General features: G+C 45.7%; 1 protein-coding gene across 4 annotated transcripts in view; it reads left to right on the top strand.

The window, feature by feature from the left end:
- Positions 1–18,276, top strand: part of Mgat4a (mannosyl (alpha-1,3-)-glycoprotein beta-1,4-N-acetylglucosaminyltransferase, isozyme A) — a 131,854-nt gene that overhangs the window by 13,107 nt on the left and 100,471 nt on the right. For 2 of the 4 annotated variants that reach the window (XM_023717349.1, XM_023717348.1), the window contains one exon: positions 4,785–5,113. In XM_023717349.1, the coding sequence (XP_023573117.1) occupies positions 5,020–5,113 (94 nt within the window). In that variant the 5' untranslated portion in view covers positions 4,785–5,019. Of the gene's footprint in view, positions 1–203; positions 268–4,784; positions 5,114–18,276 lie in introns of those variants that run through there. The other 2 variants (XM_023717350.1, XM_004633182.2) reach the window with 2 other exon arrangements.

Raw genomic sequence — 18,276 nt, 5'->3', positions numbered from 1 at the left:
GCTGCGGCGCGGGATTGCGGGAGTCCACCTGCTGGTGACGGAGCCTCCGCGCCGGGCTGGGCCGGGCCGGGCCAGAGCGCGCACGCCGAGCGCGGTTCCCTCCGGCGCGGGCCGTGCTATGGGCGGGACGACCCTCCCGCCGCAGCCCCGCCACTCACCTGGTGCGATCTCGGCATTCTTGGGGCTCGCGCACTTTGCAGGAAAGTGGGGCGAAGAGTGCATCTCCAGGGCGGCGAAGCCGAGGGGCTCTCGGAACCCGCAGCGCAGGTGGGATGGGTGCTGCCCTGGCCTAGGGCTCGGATTGTGCAGCCGAGGCTACGAGTTTGCCTACAGAGTGGAGACCTGATCGGTGGAGTCTGGAATTGTTCCGGCCCCACTCTGGGCCTCAGTTTACCCCATACGGAGAAAGCTATGCGTGGGACCCTCGGCTGGGTCCACGGGGCAATCCCGCTAGGTGTGCCCGGTGACATCTGGAAGGCTTGCGTCCGGGAGCTGGCAGCGGCGCCGCTTGCTTTTATGTCTTGCAACATTGTTTCTCTGGAACCCATTCATTGCTTACATCCTAGTTGCCAAATCCAAGCAGGGACAATGTATGTTCTTGGAGCTTTCCTTACATTTTGCGGCTGTGCTTTGGCTGTCGGATGAGTCCTTGGATAAAAGATAAAAGAATAGCAAAGTCGTTGGTTTGAAGGTAGACTCTAAATTTAGAATCAAAGGGTTTGCCTTTATGTGTTGGATGCTTCTTTTACTGACTGTCAAAAAAAAAAAAATAGTTTTACTGGCAGATTATGGTTAATAGGTTTCTTTAAATCGCAAGTGTCAATCCAAAGAAAGGACCAAGTCGATGAAATTATGTAAACTGTATTGAAGAGAAACATCAGTACTTTATAAGCGGGAAGTACGAATTTTAACGTAATTGTGCACAGAGTTATATAGGCTTACGTCATGCTTTTCATTGGTTGTGGATATCATGGATGGAGCCTTGTAGTCCTCAGACACCCTGTTTGTCTGGGCTGCCGGTTAAGGACTATGCCAAATGTTCAGCGAAGTGTTCTCAGAGGCACGGAGCACGCTATTTCAGGGAAACACTGTAGAATGAGGGTTTTGTACCCAGTAAGAAAAATCTTAAGGATGTTAAGATACACGATCGTTACATATGTTAACATAAAAGATTTTTCATTCTGAGCTCTAGAGTTTAGTGTCCCACTCATCTTTAGGGTGGAGAAACGCCTAGTAATCTAATCATTGTCTTTTTTGATGGTTGTTTGAAGATGCAAATATCTTAAGAGGTAAATCTTGGGAGAATTCTAAGGCGCTAGAGTAGAGTGTTTACAGCTGTGAGTTCTGACAGAAAGGTGGGGGTCAGGATATAGCTCAGCGGGCGCACAGCCTTCCTGGCAAGCTTGAGGTTGTGAGTTTGATTCCCACTAGCCCCACCCCCCAAATGTGGGTCGGTTGTGCTCACCGAGCCAGCCTGTTAGCCGTACCAGGTTTGGCGCTCAGCTGGAGAGTTTACCCACCTGTGGCGTGCAGTTAAGCTTCCTTAGTTTAGAAACCCAATTAAAAATGTATGACTACATTCTTGCCGAGTAAAGTGCTTTATTTTTCTTGTTAAAATTTAGGTCTCAATAACACAATTCATTATAAGTATCATCCTCAACACTGTTTGCTAACTTCCTGGATTAGTGTTTGTGATCCTTTGCATGTATTGGGATAGTATATCATCGCCTAATTTGATTTGAGAGTTCATTTTACTTTTCTGTATGCATTTATCTGAGGTTATACTGGATTTTTTTTTTTTTGTATTTTATATAATTGTTTTAAAATACCTTTTAGGATTTTGTGCTTCCTTAATTCCTCCTTGTTAACTGAGTGTTTAATATGACAAACTTAAAAAAAATAAAAATAAGGTAGATTCAGTAAAATATGGCTAAGTACATAACAAGTGAAAGTTACAAGCATCTTTATGCCACGCAAATTATCCCTTCCATTTCAAATACTTTGTGGTGCTGAGATTGAACCTGGGATCTTTGGACTGAGCTATAGCCCCAGCTCCTTTTTAAATTTGTTTTGAGGTAGGGTCTTTCTGTTTTACCCAGGCTGGGCTTGAAGTTAAATATTTTCCTGCCCTAGCCTTCCAGAGTGCTGGGATTTATAGGCGCACACCGGCTCTCTGTTATAGTTAGGATGTTTGGGGGTGTTTATTTATTTAAGACAATGTATTAGACTCTAAACAGAATTTTAAATTATATGATTTTCTTTTTTTGCCATCAAGTTTTTATTTGTGGTGGTGGTGGTGGGGGATCCTCCAGAGAGTGCTGCTGAGCTATAACCCCAACCCTTTAAATTTTAATTCATTTATTTTTAATTTTGAGACAAGAATTTGGGATTCTCCTGCCTCAGCTTGTGAGTAGCGGGGATTCCAGGCATGCACCATGGTGTCTGGCTAGCATTTTAATTCTAAGATTGCAAAAAAAAACATGTTTACTACTAAGTTGTCTGAACTAAGGAAGGTGAACACCTTTGATCTTAGCAAGGCCAACTCTACTGAAGACCTTGCCGGTGCTCCTTGTGCTCAGGGAGTAAGAAGGAGCAGCGTAGGGGGAGTTCGCAGTTCCTAAAATGGGAATTAGAGCTGCTGGCCCGAGAGGGTAACAGGCAGCCTTTGTTGGGGGTCCCAGGGGTGGGGCAGAGGATTAGCCAAGGGCTACAGGAAGTGAGAAATTTGTTTAGGGTTGTATGCTAGACTTCAAAATTCCTGTGAGTTTTGCCATGTAGACCTTAATAGGCCCATCTTTTATAGCTTAACAGACGTATTCAGCAGGCAGCTGAATTTAAGAGGCCAAAGGTGGTGGCTAAGACCTGGAACCTCGGAGTCACGCAAATTAGTTTTCTCTCTGGGTGAATTTCTTTGTGTGTAAAATGATATTAATAATGCCGGCCTCATAGGATTATCTGGGGAGGTATGAATCGCACAATGAACCCAGCACACGGGGAGCACTCAGCGAGTCTCAGTGGTCGTCATCTTCACTCTTCTCATTACTGTGCCCGTGATTTTTTTTTTTTTTTTTTTTTTTTTTTTGTTCCAGTGGGGATTTCTGGTCCTGGTCAATGTGAGCCAGTAGCTAAAGCTACCGTAATTTCTGAGTCACCTCCAGAGGGCTGCTTTCATCAGCCAGCTCTTCGCTGAGGCAGTTGTCCCTTGAGTTTGTTGGCAGTTCTGGACACGCATTAACTTATCCCACTAGTGTCATTAGTATATTGCCAACAGCTGCTGCTGGTCCCCCTGAGGCCGCCAGGAATCAATGCACATTTCTCGCTACCTGACCTGCCTCGAGGTAAAGAGACCCCTGGTGTATGGATGTGGAGTGGACTGAGCCCGGCCCACCATATTTGTTTTATTTTAATTTTTAACAGTTAATATTTATTGAGAACAACGTATGTGCTAAGTACCTGCTAAGTACTTCTGGGTCAGCATTTCTGTCCATGTGCTCAGCAGTTTGGTTAGCTGGATGGGGACCTCCCAGATTTCCTGAGTTGAGACAGTGCCCAGTGCTGGGCCTTGGCTGGTGGAGGGTGGGCAGGATTGCTTCTTTTGGGGTGCTGGAGATGGCACCTAGGGCCTTTCACTGTTACGTCCTCAGCCCTTTTTTATATTTTTATACAAGGGTCACTACTTTGCTTAGGTGAGACTGGAGTGCAGGATCTTTTTGTTTCAGTCCCCCAGGCCACTGGGATTACAAGCATCCACCCCAACTTGAGGCAGCTCCGTTTTCTAAATGCATGAACGTGCCTAGTGTACACCTGGGATTGGGTTCATCACTGAGAAAACAGAGCTTGCTTTATGAGGATGATAGAGAGCAATAGAAACGCTAACCTTTTCATCACTGATGATTACATGCTGTTATGCTTTGGGTTTAGTTGTCCCCCCAAAGTCTCATGCAGTCATGGGGCGGCTTCTAGAGTTTTTGATTCATGAATGATCCAATGCTCCGGCTTGTGGGTGCCCTGGGGCAGATAATCTGCATCACAATGTAAGGAGGGGAGAGGGGCTAGCTAGCTGCTGCAGCCACTGCCCCTCCCTTTGCTCTTCGTTATCTTCCTCAGCCTTGAACGGCTGCCCTCTGCCCTGTGCCACTCTGCCTTGGAGCCAGCTGAGTATGGACTGAAACCTCCGCTAACTATGAGCTAAATAAACCTTTTCTTCCTTAATTTGAGGTGTTGGGTATTTTGTCCCAGCAATGAGAGAAAAGTAACTAAGACATATGGAAAAGATGAGACAGGACAGGTAGGAAAAGCTTTGACTTCAAGATAAGGGACATCCCAGGAATCACACAAGTAATATCAGAGCTGGATCCAGGACCAGATTCTTTCACTCTTGTATATTGTAGTCCATCAACTTATTATTTTTCTTTTGGTTTTGTTAAATGTTTCTTGTCATTGTGCTATAAGAATACTCGAATAGGGAGTGTTAACTCAGGAAACATTGTGTGATTGTTAGAGTTATCATCTTGGAATCTGTGAGCCCAATGACTTCTCTCTTTGAAGGAAACACTTCTCTTTTTACAAACAATACCAGCAAGGAGGAAATGCAGTTTGAAGCCTTTTTCCTCACAGGGAAGGCCCATATAATCCTAATATATTAAATGAGTAATTAGAAATAGGGATAATCTTCATAGCTACAGTTTAGTGTTGCCCAAAGTCTCTTTATAATGGTGAAAAATAAAAAAGCCTATGCTTTGCATTATTGAGAAAGTTTTTCTTTCTCTGCCCTCCTCCCCTAGGAGGGAAACAGCAGGAGACATCAGCCTTTGAAACCTGCAAAGACAATCCTGAGCAGCGATTGTGAGCGGGGTTACTGCTAGACACCTTCTGCAGAGCTCTGGAATGAACCTGTCACACTGATTGCGTTTATTGTCTGAGAGCCAGGAGTACTGGATTCCGTGGACTTCAGACTAAAGAGAAAGCAGTCCCTGATCGTCACCGCCAACCTCGGAACCAGCGTGACGATGAAATGAGATGAGGCTCCGCAATGGAACTGTAGCCACGGCATTAGCATTTTTCACTTCGTTCCTTACTTTATCCTGGTACACGACCTGGCAAAATGGGAAAGGTAAGGAGAAGACATCTGGCGATGGGCGCGAAATGCAGCAGGCTTTTTGCTTGTCAAATAGTTCATACGTGCTTAGGTTAAATATCCTAGCAACCTGCCTGTTGCGTTCTCTCTGCTGGCAGTTTCTTTTGATGCAAAACCAAAATGATATTCTTGGACAGAACAGAGTTTCCCATTTCAATGGGATTTGCTTTGTTTTTAGTTTCATACAGTTGCACTCCGAGAAATAGACACTGATCAGTGGTTTATATTACACTCGACAGCCAAGTTGAATAACAAAGACTTTTCTTTGGCATTTTTAAACTAATCATCATAAATGTTTAATAAGCTTTCTTGTGCTGGGTGTTGTATAACACTTAAAAGGACATAATCAGTGCCTTCATGAAATTTACATGCCAATTATGCTAATGTTTGGTGCTATGTAGTTAATGATTTAAGCTGCATGCCTTGACTGATTTCTCCACAGGCAAAAGGATTTACAAGGGGACAAGGAGAAATTCTGATTGGAATAATTTTTTTAAAGTGTGTTTAGATTATTGAACTGTGTTTCAATGGGAAGTCGTCTGTTTATTGATTGGAATTGTATTTAGAGGAATGTATTTCTTTCTCTCTCTCTCTCTTTTTTTTTTTTTTTTTTTGAGGAGAAAATATAAGGAGTAAATTCATTTTGCCTCTTTTCCTTAACCTGAGGAGTGGCAGGAAGGGGGAAGAAGGAAGGAGGTGTGCATATTTATTTTGATTAATTCAAGTTACAGTGATCATCTTGTGGGCTGGTTGCAGCTGCCGTCACTGAGCTCATGGTGTTGAGTCATAGGAAAACAGCTCAAGAGACTGTTCATGACCCGAGTTTTTTGATCATAGCTAGGTAACATATCTATGTGTGCACATATATTTTATACATATGTGTTTTCCACACACGTGCATCTCTAGGTATAAAATGAGCAGATGTGAAGGCGGGTGTGGTGATACATGCCTGTAATTCCAGCACTGTGGGAGATGGAGGCAGGAGAATGGAAAGTTCTGGCAGCTTGGGTGATTGGCAAGACCTGATCTTCAAAAATTAAAAAGGTCTGAGGAGGTAGCTCAGTAGGGCTGCCCTGGGTGCAGTAATCAATAACATGAGCTGATGTAAAGGAGACATATGCTTGGTGCTGTAAGCAAGTGTAATATTCTTTTCCCACTCTGTGAATTGGGCTCTAGTCTTGGAGAGGGGCAAAAAAAAAAAAAAAAAAAAAAAAAACAACAACAACAAAAAAAAACAAAACAAGTAAAAATTTTGCTAAAGGGAAAATCTCTGTGTAGAGATATATGCTCTTTAAATTTCAGTTTCTAACTGTACCAGATGAGAAGACTTAACCAGGTGGAATCTTGAATAGTTATTTAATTAAACTGTTGATCTTCTCTGACATAAACTAAACAAATGGTTGCTGTTAAAGATCTACTTATGGGGCCAGCCAGATAGATCAGCAGATTAGAGCACCTGCTTAGGCAGATGCAGGGACCAGGGTTCGATCCCCAGCAGGCTGTGTTGGTCCTGCCCCCTCCCTCCCCCCCGGGTGTGCTGAGAAGGCAGTTGAGACTGGGTGTGGTGACAAGTGCCTGTAATCCTAGCACTTGGGAGGCTGAAAATAGGGTCACTATGAGTCCGACCTGTGTAGTGAGACCCTGTGGACCCTGTACTAAATACATTTAAAAAATTTTTTTTATGAAATAAAAGAATTGACCATAACAGAAATATGTGGGGTTTTCCTTTTTGGGAAGTTTTAGTATTGTCATGGAGAAAGTAGATCCTTCTTATTGTATCTTATTTAACAGATTTTGGAGACTTCATGCCATCTAATTTTGGGCATTAGAAGTATTATTGTTTTTCTTATTCAGCTGACTTTGGCTTCAGAATGAATTCGGAGAAGGTAAAGATTGACCTGTGGTGTTAGACACATGCGGAGCGGGCTGGTGCTCTGATCTTCACCCTTTGGGCAGCCTGTGGCCCTCTGTGCCTGCTGTTTCCCTGCATACTGGCTTGTCCGCACCCTCTCTGGGATCTGCACCAGCCTCTGTATCATTCATGGGCCTTCCGTTTTGTTCTTGTTTGTGCAGCCACTCTGTCAAGCATTTGGATTCTTTCTGGATAGTTCAGGCCATCAGCCTGAGTTTTCCAAGGCAGCCTGATTTTAGATATTCTAGTCTAGTATACCCACACACTGTGTTCTTACTTTTATTTGACATTGGTGGGATAATACTACCTCCTATCTCCTACCTTCCTGCCTTTTTTTTTTTTTTTTGTATATTAGGGAAGGGTCTACAGGGTGTTCAGGGTCTTCCTATGTAAATCAGACTCCTAGTGATCTGCCTGTTTACAGCCTCCCAAGAGCTGGGATTACAGACGCATGCCACCGTGCCCAGTCTCAATTGACTTCTCGTCTCTGCATGTCTTGGGGCAGGGGGCAGGGGGGGCAGAACTGCAGGCCCAGAGATCAAACTCTCGGCCCCTGCACCCGCTTGCAGGTGCTTTAATCTTCAGAGCTATTTGGCTGGTCCTCATATTGGTTATTGAACTTGGGGAGTTTGTATTAAGCTGTACCCCAACCCCTTTATCCTTTAAGATAGTGTCTCACATAGTCACTAAATTGCCCAGGTTGGGCTCAAACTTGCACTCTTTCAGAGTTCTGCTAGCATATGTGGCTTGGACTAATAGTTTGTGTTTTTCATCCTTCACACCCTTCCTGTGTCTGTACTTTGTTATATGCTGTGGATATGAAAAGCAGTAAGAAACTTGTTACTTTTAAGCGGGGACTGTCGGGAAAAGATCCACATGAACAGGTATGACAGCACCAGCTCGAACAAGACAAGGGCACGCACAGCATGCTTGCCCCATTCTAAGCGTGCTGTGTGTAGTACCTTATTGAACTCCAGGAGGGGGTGCCCCCTTCCTGTAGATGGAGCAATCCAGGCGTGATTGGGACACTTAACAGGACTGCACATTAAGATGTAGGGTTGAAGTTTCACCTCGCCAGGCCTATTGATTGCAGCTCTTGTGTTTTTACCTGCTGGTCTACTGCACAGAGAAGCAGAGATGGAGGCTGCTGACTCTTCCGGTGCTCCCTGGAGGAGGTGAAATGTGAAGGATTAATGTGAAGCCAGGGCAGGCAATGTAGGGGATGCTTCTAGGCTCAGGGGCAGGAGCTGTGTGTGCAGCTGCAAGGAAATGAGGTGAGTGTGCTTTGCAGTTCCGAGGTGCTCGTTCTGCCCATGCACGGGATCCTGAGGTGTCTCGAGGTTCAGCTGGTCATCCTAGTGTAGTTCCTAGAAGCACTAGTTTATCATAGTATTCATTCACCACTTGCAAGAATAAGAGCTGGCCCATGAGACCACGCTAGGTTCAGAGGGGGATGCCACGAGCTCCAGGGAAACTGGGGTTCAGGGCAGGGTGCCAGCTTAGCAGCACATTCAGGATTCCCCTGTAAAAATGAGGCCAGCTGTTAGTTATGTGAAACAGCAGGTTGTGAAAGTGGCAGGTGGGTGTTGGGGCGGGACAGGAATGATCAGCTTCTGGCTCTCCAGGGTAGGTCTCCTCCCTGGGTCAGGTGCTATCCAGAACCCTGCAGAACTGGTTCAGCATCATCTGTCCTGTACCCGACCCAGTGCTTGGTGCTTCATACACATATAATAAACATTTAGTGAATGAATGATTCCTTCAGCAAAAAAAAAGTATTCAAAAGTCTTTAAATGAACTTGATCGAGCTGTAGTCGCCATGCTGTGCCACTCAGCCATTTGCAGTGATGACTCAGTGTGTGTCGCTGTCTTCCCAGGTGGGTACGTCCATCACCAAAGTTAGCGTCAGATCATTTTCTTTGCCTCGGGAGAGCATCCCTGTGCCCTTAGCGCCCTGCCTGTCACAGGCCTCTCCCCTGCTCCGCCCCTTGCTGGCTGTCTGCTTTCTCGTGCCATAGGGCTCCCTATTCCGGGCTTCCACTTAAATGCAGTTGTGTAGTGCATGGTCCTTGCAACTTCTTTCGCTCAAGTTTCTAAGGTTCATGGCCTGTGCTGGCTCTTTAGTCCTTTGTGGAGCTGAAGGGTTTTCCGTTACATGAGTGTGTTACAGGTGCCTTTGTCTTTATCCGCTGGACATTCGGGCGGTTTCTCCCGTTTGGCTATGATGACTGGGGCTGCTATAAACATCAGGGACATGGTTCTGTGCGGATGTATATTTTCATTTCTCTTGGGTCTTCGTGGGGGGGTAGCATCGCTGGGTTATACAGGGCTCTCTGTAGCTGACTGGGGAACCTCCAGACTCTTTTCCAAAGAGGCTGAGCTGTTATACATTCTTCTACTTTAATATATTTATGTCTTTGAGTTACAGTACATCTCCTGTGGACAGCGTAAAATTCAACAATGCTTTTTAAATCCAGTCTGATAATCTCTGCCTTTTGTCTGTTTATCCATTCATAATTAATGTTGTTATTGATGTAGTTGGGTGTATTTCTGCTCTTACTCTTTGTAATTTCTCAGGTCTTTTTCATTTCTCTGTTCACCCCTTATTGCTTTGTTTTGCCTTTATTGATTTCTAATGTAACATTTTCATTTTGTTAATGTTTTTCTTTGTTATTTTCTTTTTTTTTCCTCTGTTATTTTCTATGCTTGTAAGAATCAGCTTTAGATTTATAGTAGCTTCATTCTAGTAATACGTAGAGATATTAATTCCTATATAGCTCTATTCCCTTTCCCCCTTGTGTTGTTGTATATATTTACATCTATTCATGTTGCAAACCTTACAAGGTATTGTTATAATTATGATTTTATCATTTGTCTGTCATTATTTCTTTAGCTTGTTACAGTTTTGTTTCCACATTCCTCCTTTGTGCTGTTGTTGACAATTATATTACTTATATATTTCTAGGTTTTAAATCCTGCAGTGGATAGTTACATAATTACTTGCGTGCTGTGTGCTGTGTGTGTGTGTGTGTGTGTGTGTGTACTGGAGACTGAATCTAGGGCCTAGGGCATTCTGAGCTATACTCCTAACTCTGTTTAAATATGATTTTGAGACAGGGTCTCACTGAGTTGCCCAGGCTGGCCTCCAAGTGTGTTCTTCCTGTTTCAGCCTCCTGAGTAGCAGGGATTACTGGTGTGAACCACACCACTTGGCCTTTGCATGGCGCTCAGTTACCGTCTGGGGCCTTTTGGAAGAATTCCTCACGATGTTTTTTATATGGTCTGGTAGCAGTGACTTCCTTCAGTCTTTGTTTATTTTGGAATGTTTCTATTTCACCTTCACTTTTGAAAGAGAGCCTTCCTGGCAGTAGAAGTTTCGGTTGACAGTGTTTCTAGTGCTTTGTGTTACCCCACTGCCTCCTGTCACCTACTGTTTCTGTGGAGAAGCCTGCTGTTAATCTTATTTGGTCTCCATGTAAGGAACCCTGTAAGTACATATCATTTTTTCTTGTTGCTTTTGAGGATTTCTTACCTTTCTTACCACTGTGTGTCTGTGGGTCTCTGTGTACATCCTACCTAGGGTTTGTTGAGCTCCTTCAGTAGCTAGGTTATTGTTTTTTAATACATTTGGGAAATACTGATTTCTCTGAATATTTTTCCTGCTGATGTTCCCACTACACCTAGTTTGGTATGCTAAATGCTGTCCCACACATCTCTGGGACTTTGTTTTTCTTCATTTTTCTCTTCTTCAGCTTACATAACCTCTATTAATCTGTTGGCAAGTTTGCTAGTCCTTCTGCCAAAACTATTGTTCAATTTTGAGTTAGTCAGTGTTCTTCAGAGAAAGAGGCGCATATTCTGAAATATTATAGGCTTTCCATCCTTGTGAGAAAACGTCAGAGATCAGCTCGTGAGGGAGGTTATTGTGGCCCAAAGTTTCAGAAGTTCAGTCAGTGGTCAGTTGGCCAAAATCTCTATGGGAACGTTGCGGCCCTTTATGTTAAATTTGGAAACACATGGCACAGGAGGCCTGTTCACCTCATGTGACTGGAACACAGAGAAGATGGGCCTGGGGTCTCAGAACTCCTTCAAGGGCGACCTCGAAGGACTAACTGCTTTCTGCCAGGATCCATGTCCTACAGCATTGTTAGCTCCAACAGTGCCGCAGGCTGGGGACCACCACCTTTACCATGTGGGGAACATCCATAGTCGAAAAGATACTGAGGAGACACAAGAGCTGGCTCCTGTCACTGTGGCCCAGAAGTTCATGACCTACCACCTGTAAGCTGGACAACCAAGAGGCTGGTACATAATTGATTGAGTCTAAGCACCTGAGGACCGCGTAGTGAAAAGGGCAAGCCCTCGTTCAAGTCTGAAGCCAGCAGAAGGCGCCGTCTGAGGGCGGGATGAGAGAAACAGGGTTGCTCTGGGCCCCCACCCCGCTAAGGGATGCCTTCCGTCCTCAGTCCTCCGACTCAGGAGCTTCTGTCTTCCAGAAACAGCCTCACACAACACCCAGCATGTTTTACAAGTGATCTAGGCATCCCTGAGCCCAGTTGAGTGACACAAAATTACCATTTTTGTGGTAATTTTGGCTCTAGAGTGAACTTTCTTTACTTTTCCGCTCTCTAATTTCCATTTGTTTTTTTCTTAAAATTGCTATCTTCTGTCTCTTTATCATGTTCTCTTTTTGGTTTTGTTTGTGTTTTGGCTGTACTGGGGATTCAGTTCGGAGCCTCCACACTGAGCCATACCACCGGCCCTTTTTCATTTTCTATCTTGAAACAGGATCTTCTTGCTAAATTACCAGATCAGGGGCTGGTGAGATGGCTCAGTGGTCTAAAGCGCCTATTTAGAACAAGCTTAGCAAAGCACAGGGACCGCGGTTCAATCCCCCAGCACCACATGCCAGCCAGCCCCGCCCCCTGGTGGGCTGAGCTGGCCACACACAGACACACACAAATAAATAAATAAAAATTAAAAAAAAAAAAATCCCAATCTGGCTGATCTGGTTCCTATTCTGAGCGACCCATAATATTATGAATAAAGCTACAATTAACATTAAAAAAAAAAAATTACCAGATCACCCAGGTTGGGCTCGACCTTATGATCCTCCTGCTTCTGCCTTCCAGAGTGCTGGGCTCCCCGGGTGTATGCCACATGTCCCACTTTCTTTAGTTCTGTAAGCCCCCCAACCAATAGTCTTGAATCTGCCGTCCAATTATACTTGCAAGCAGGGGAGACTTTTCCCCTCCTTTTCATATATCTTCTTTTTTTTGCCGGATACTGGACATTTTACGTAGTGTGTATTTTAGCAGCTCCTCCCTTTCTTGGGACCCTTGGAGGTCACTGTTACTTGCTTACTTGTTTAGTTACTTGCTGGATATTCTATTAAGGACCTCGTGTTAGGCTTGCAGTGCTCCTCACAGGGAGGCACACTAGTGGGGTGCCCACTGTTATTGTTCAGGTGGGGCTTTCTTCCGGCCTGCAGGCTGATGTGTTTATGGGGTTAAAATGCAGTTTCTGGGGGCTACTGCCACCTCCTCTCTCCTACAAAGTAGCCAGCTCTTCCTCTGCCCGGGTCCTCCCTCCATTCCCAATTCATCCCATTGCATTTCCTACAGATGACCTCTGCTTTGTGAGAGGATTTGGGCCTGAACTTCTCTGTGCTGTGTTGCGAAGGACGCCTGTTTCTGGAGGGAAGAGATGAGCTTTGTTATGGCTTCAGGCACCGCCAAGGCCCTGGAGGTGGCAGTGGGCAGGCTGACAGGCATCTTTCAGTGACTCTCCGCTCGGGGAGCTCGGCACTGCATGGGCAAGGCTTCCTGTGCTGCCTCTCCCTCTCTGCATGAAGAACCACCGCCTTTGCACTCAGGAGAGCTGGCAGGGCCCTGGCATTCTGCGTGAGCTGTGCCCAGGGGAGAGCCTTTGTTCCCCTGGGGGCTGGGGAAAGACGAGAACCCGCTGCTCTCAACCGCTCTCACCTGGGACTTAGCCTGATAGCAGGCAGCTGCAGGCAGGTGGAGAAAAGCTGCAGCCCTGCCTCTTCCGGGGTGAAATCCCCAGCCTGGAGGTAGGCCGCCAGGGAGCCCTGTGCTCTTGCCCACAGGAGAGTGGAGTCGGATGGCTGCCTCACTGCGTTGGCAGTGGCATGCGGGGAGTGGTCTTGGTGTCCAAACGGGCCAGCACCTTCCTGAATTTTCATGGATTTGCTCTGCTGTTTTCTTCCTCTGCGGTTTGCCCTCAGGCAGTTTCCAGATGGATTAAGTGGGATTTTGCATAATTATCATCCTCAGTTTTACTGGAGAGTGGGTCTGAGGAGCTCAGGTTGTGTGTTGTGCTGCAAGTGGAGCTCCAAAAATAGTTTTTAAATGTCTTCCTCATTACCGTAGTTCAGCGGATCTAATGTTCTGACAGTGTGAAAGCTTGCCGTGGTTTTGAAGTTGTGCTTAACGGGCAAGGCTGTAGCTGCCTAAACTATGATGGCGCATGGAAGATTCCCCTTGACTGAAGCTAGGGAAGAAAATGTGCACCTTAAAATCAATAGGTGGTGGTAGATTTGTAGAGAAAACAGCACCTGAAAAGATCAGACACTATGTTCTGTTAGTTATCACAGTGTAGATGTTAAAATGTTTTATTGAAAATTGGCTCTTATTCGTAATCAAAGAAGGGAACAAAAGGTTTCGGATTTTGATTTTTTTTTTTTTTTTTTTTGGTGGCACCAGGGATTGAACTTGGGACCCTGTGCTTGCCAGGCAGGCCCTTGTTCCACTAAGCGATCTCCCCGGCCCTATTTCGGATCATTTTGCTCACAGGATAAAGTGGAGTAGGACGTGAGAATGTTTTGGAGGACTTGGAGCCTGGCACTAGCGTTCAGCTGGCTGACACGGTCTCCTGGTGTCTGTGGGGCGCCAGCTGTGTGCCAGGTGCTGTCGGGAGCTGGGGGGCGCTAGCGAGGAGCCCCAGTGCTGGAGGAGAGAGCTGATGCCCAAGTAAGCGGCAGAAACTTGATAAATGTGTTTTAAAACTATTTTGGTTTGGCATAATTTTAGCGTGATGATAAATTTGCAAAAGCAGCGCGGAGTTCTTTCCTGCGCGCCACCTAGCTTCCCCCAGTGCCGTCAGCTTACATAACCAGAGCGCAGCTTTCTCGGATCCCTCCGCTTCACTCCTGATGCTATGTGAATTTTACCAGGGCCCTGTGGTGTCCTTCCGGTTCAGCCCCACGCTGCATTTGGTGTCCTGGCCTCAGATTCCCCCCGACAGGAGATCCTCCCACAGTCCTGCGCGTGGCCTGCTGATGGCTTGTGGTTAGATGAGGAAGCGAACTTTCACACGGTCCTTGTACCCCTGCTGTCTCCTCGGTGGTCCTGACATCTTTCCTGGGCGCGCTTGCTTTGATCACTGGTGAGGGCGGGGCCGCTCGTGTTTTTGCCTTTGCAGTGAATGAGCACCTTGTGGAGGCAAACTTTAAAAGGGAGCCACTGGCCTGTTTCTCCTCACACTTCTGCCGGAGACTTTCAGTTTGCATCCGTGAGCTCTGCCCAGAGCAATCGGTCAGCGCGCTGTCTGCTGAGGTGACCTTCCGTCGCCATCACCCCTTCCGCCCTGACTGACTAGAATTCCGCTATGAGCAGGATGGCTTTTCTCCCTAATTTCTTCTCTTTTCTTTCTTTTTTGGTGGAACCGGGGATTGAGCTCGAGCCCTTACACTTGCCAGGCAATCGCTTATTCTACTGAGCTATCTCCTCAGCCCCTCTTTCTTTTTCTTTATGAAAATACAGATTCCTGAACACTTGGTTAACCCTGAGTTGTAGTCCTTTGTGTTCTTAACAGTTCCTCTTCTGTGCTATTGTTACTCAATTTATAGTACGGATCTGTCCACTTATTACTGTTCGTATGGCCTTCTGGGTTTCCCCTATGTCTTGTTTAATTGAAAATATTTACATTTTCGATCTATGAAACGTGATGTTCATTCTGAGACAGAAGGGTAAAAAAGGCATTTTGAAAGAAGCATCTACATTTCCAGCCCATCCTGCCCACACCCCATCTCGCTCATATGTGCAGTATCACTTTTTTTTTTTTTTAATCTTTCTTGTTGCACAAAAGAAGCAGATACCTGAGCACTTCCTGATAGCCTTCCTTTTCTTTCTATGTTGGGGGTAGTATACTGTGTCTTTTTCACTTAGCAACATTCGCTGGAAACCACTCTATATTCATTCATGGAGAGTGTCATTGTTGTCTTTTTAAAAAATGTGTTTGGTTGTTGTAGCGTCTCACCATGCAGCTTGGACTCGTGGTGATACTCTTGCTTTCAGCCTCCCCGGTGCTGGGATTACAGGCCTGCGCCACTATTCCGGGACCTTGGCAGGCTCAGCCCGCCCTGGAGGCAGTGTTGGCACGGCATGTGGTGCCTGGGATTGAACTGCGGTACTTGCGCTTGCCTGAGTGTGCCAAAGCAGGCGCTTTAGTCCGCTGAGCTATCTCGCCGGTCCCCTCTTTTTGTTTTATAGCTGCATAGTACTCCACTATGTGCATGTAGTTTATTCAACCACTTTTCTCTCAAGGGGATTTATGCTTTTATACATACAGCCATGAAAATATTATATATCTATATATATCTATATATATATATCTATATAGATATATATAATATTTTAGTGCTTATTTTGTGCTGGCTAAAGGAGATCTAGTTCACATTTTTTTTTCAAAGTTTAATTTTCACTTTAATTTCTGTGGGAAATCATCTTAATTTTTGGAAGAAAACTTTAGTTGCCATTTATGTTGTAACTAACACCAAAGTCTGGGGATAGAATTGATTTAATTAACATTTGGATTAAAGTAATTTATACAAGAAAAGTAGAGCCTGTATCTTTTATGTTAAAGTCTATTTTGTTTGCCTATTAAGCTTAGTGTTTTGTTTTTAAAACCTAAATATAAAAGTAGGTCACTTTGTAAAAGCTGTGTTGTTTGCTTTCCCTTTGGGGAGCTAGAAAGAAACAGCAAATTGCAGTGAGTGTTCATTTAAAAAAAAATGTTTATTTTTTCAGTTTAAAAAGCAGTAAACTCTCACAAGCCAGGTTTTTGATGTTTTGTGCTCCACAGTCGAGCTGCTATGATAGGCTTTTCTATCCAGGAGGCCTGGGAGTTGGCTGCTGTTGAGCAGGGTTAGCCATTCATTGTCTTCAGACACGTTTTCTTTCCGTCAAGGCTGTGCTGAAGTGTATCAGCCACATAAAATGCAGAAATCCTGTGTGTGCGGCTCTGCGGCTGGCTTCGACGAGCTGCGTGCCCGTGTGACCAGCTGCCGACGTGGGCCTCGCCGCCCTCCTGGCTTGGCACGTGCGCTGGTGGGCCACTCTTGGGCTGTTTTGCCCAGAAGTCACTGGGAAGGAAACTTTGCTTTTGTTTATTTTACAGAAAAATGATCGGACAAAATAATAGGAGAAGAACAATAGTTAATACATTGCATGGGGCTGGTGAGATGGCTCAGTGGTCTAAAGCACCTACTTACAACAAGATTAGCAAAGCACAGGGACCGCAGTTCAATCCCCCCGCACCACATGCCAGCCCGCCCCGCCTCCTGGTGGGCTGAGCTGGCCACACACATACACACACACACACACACGCATAAATAAAATTTTAAAAAAAGCAATTTTTAAAAAAAAAAATACATTGCATGGCCTTTTAAGTAGTTGCTCAGGGTGCAGGATATGGGCATAGAAATTTCTCCAATCGGTATCAGCACAGGGCTTCCTTTTTAATGAAGTAAGAGACCCTAGAGACTTTGCTTTTAAAAGGTGTTTTTCTCACGCTGCTGCTCGGAAGGAACTAGTTCACTTCTCCCTGCTTGCCTTTCCCCAGAATTGTAGGTGCTGTCTGTCTTTGTATGAAAATGGTGGAACCTGGCAGGGCTGAGCAGGCGCCCTTGCATGCCCAAAAAATTGCTCTGAAGGTGAGGAGGTAGAGGAAGAAAGGGTCCCTGGGAGGAACAGAGAAGCCCCAGTGCGGGCAAGGGCAGAGGACAGAGGGGCAGGCGCTCCTGGACCTCAGGGGCTCGGAGGCCCAAATGTACAAGGAGGAACCCAAGGAGACCAGGGCCCTTGAGGGGACGGGACCGGAAGCTTTGTTAGCTTAAGAGCAGATGCAGCAGCAGTGAAGTCAAGTGAGCTCCGAAGGGCTCTGGAGGAGATGGGGTCATTATCTTATCTTTTTAATCTTAATTTTATTTGTCTGGTACTGGTCTGGTAACGAGGCTTGAACACAGAGCCTGCACATGGAGCTACATCCCTAGCCCCTCTTAAAACTTATTTTGAGGCAGGGTCTCACCTCTGTCCCTCCCCCTGCACCCCCCTCCCCTTTCCCTCCTCCTCCTCCTCCAAACTGAACTCAGGACCTTGCACTTGCACGGCAGGGATTGTGCCACTGAGCTATATCCCCAGCCTGAGACTTCCTTTCTACCGTGTTGTTCCTTCTTTTAGTTGGCAGAAGGGAAGCTAAAACTTGACCTTGAAGACTGGTGGTGTAGTTTATTTTTATTGGTGCCTCATAATTTGCATTTATGTCAAGTTGTCTCTTTTTTTTGTTTCTTTTCTTTGAGACAGGCTCACTGTGTAGTTCAGGCTGGCCTCAGACTCACTATGTAGGCAAGGCTGGCCTCAAAGGTCAGGAAATCTTCCTGCCCCAGCCTTCTGCGTGCTGAAATTACAGACGTGCGCCACCACCCACCAGGTTGTCTCTTGTAGCTGCAGCTGTCCTCCAAATCACTTTCTTTACATGTCTTTCTCTTTACGACTTCCCCTCTGTGATCAGGTCCCATTTGTTTGCAAACAGGCTTCGCAGGGCAGTGGTGGAGCTGATCAGACCTCTGTCACCTCTGTGTGTTGCCTTGGGGGACACAGGACTGTAGTTTGCAAACTGAAGTCATGCATGGGGCTGGACTTGGACCAGGAAGGGTGCTATCTGGGCCGCTCTTGCCACCTGCTCACAGTGAGGCTTTAGAAAGTGAGAGTTTGCGTCCCATGATGGAATCCCATCCGACAGTGATGCAAACAGGGCCCAGGAAGGATGTGTCTGACCCTGGGTGGTTCATCCGCTCCTGCCCTCAGAGCTGCCATGGGCTCAGCGGAAGCCTCAGCTTGTCTGACATCTAGTGTACCTTATTTATATGCTTTGGCCAAAGCCTTTTGCTTTCTTAGGTCTGTATTCAATCAGCTCCTGGAGCATTATT

The sequence above is a fragment of the Octodon degus genome, unplaced genomic scaffold (genome assembly GCF_000260255.1).
Source record: "Octodon degus isolate 3935 unplaced genomic scaffold, OctDeg1.0 scaffold00052, whole genome shotgun sequence".
Taxonomy (NCBI): domain Eukaryota; kingdom Metazoa; phylum Chordata; class Mammalia; order Rodentia; family Octodontidae; genus Octodon; species Octodon degus.
Note: the sequence above shows the minus strand (reverse complement) of the source record. Positions and strands in the feature narration are given on the sequence as shown.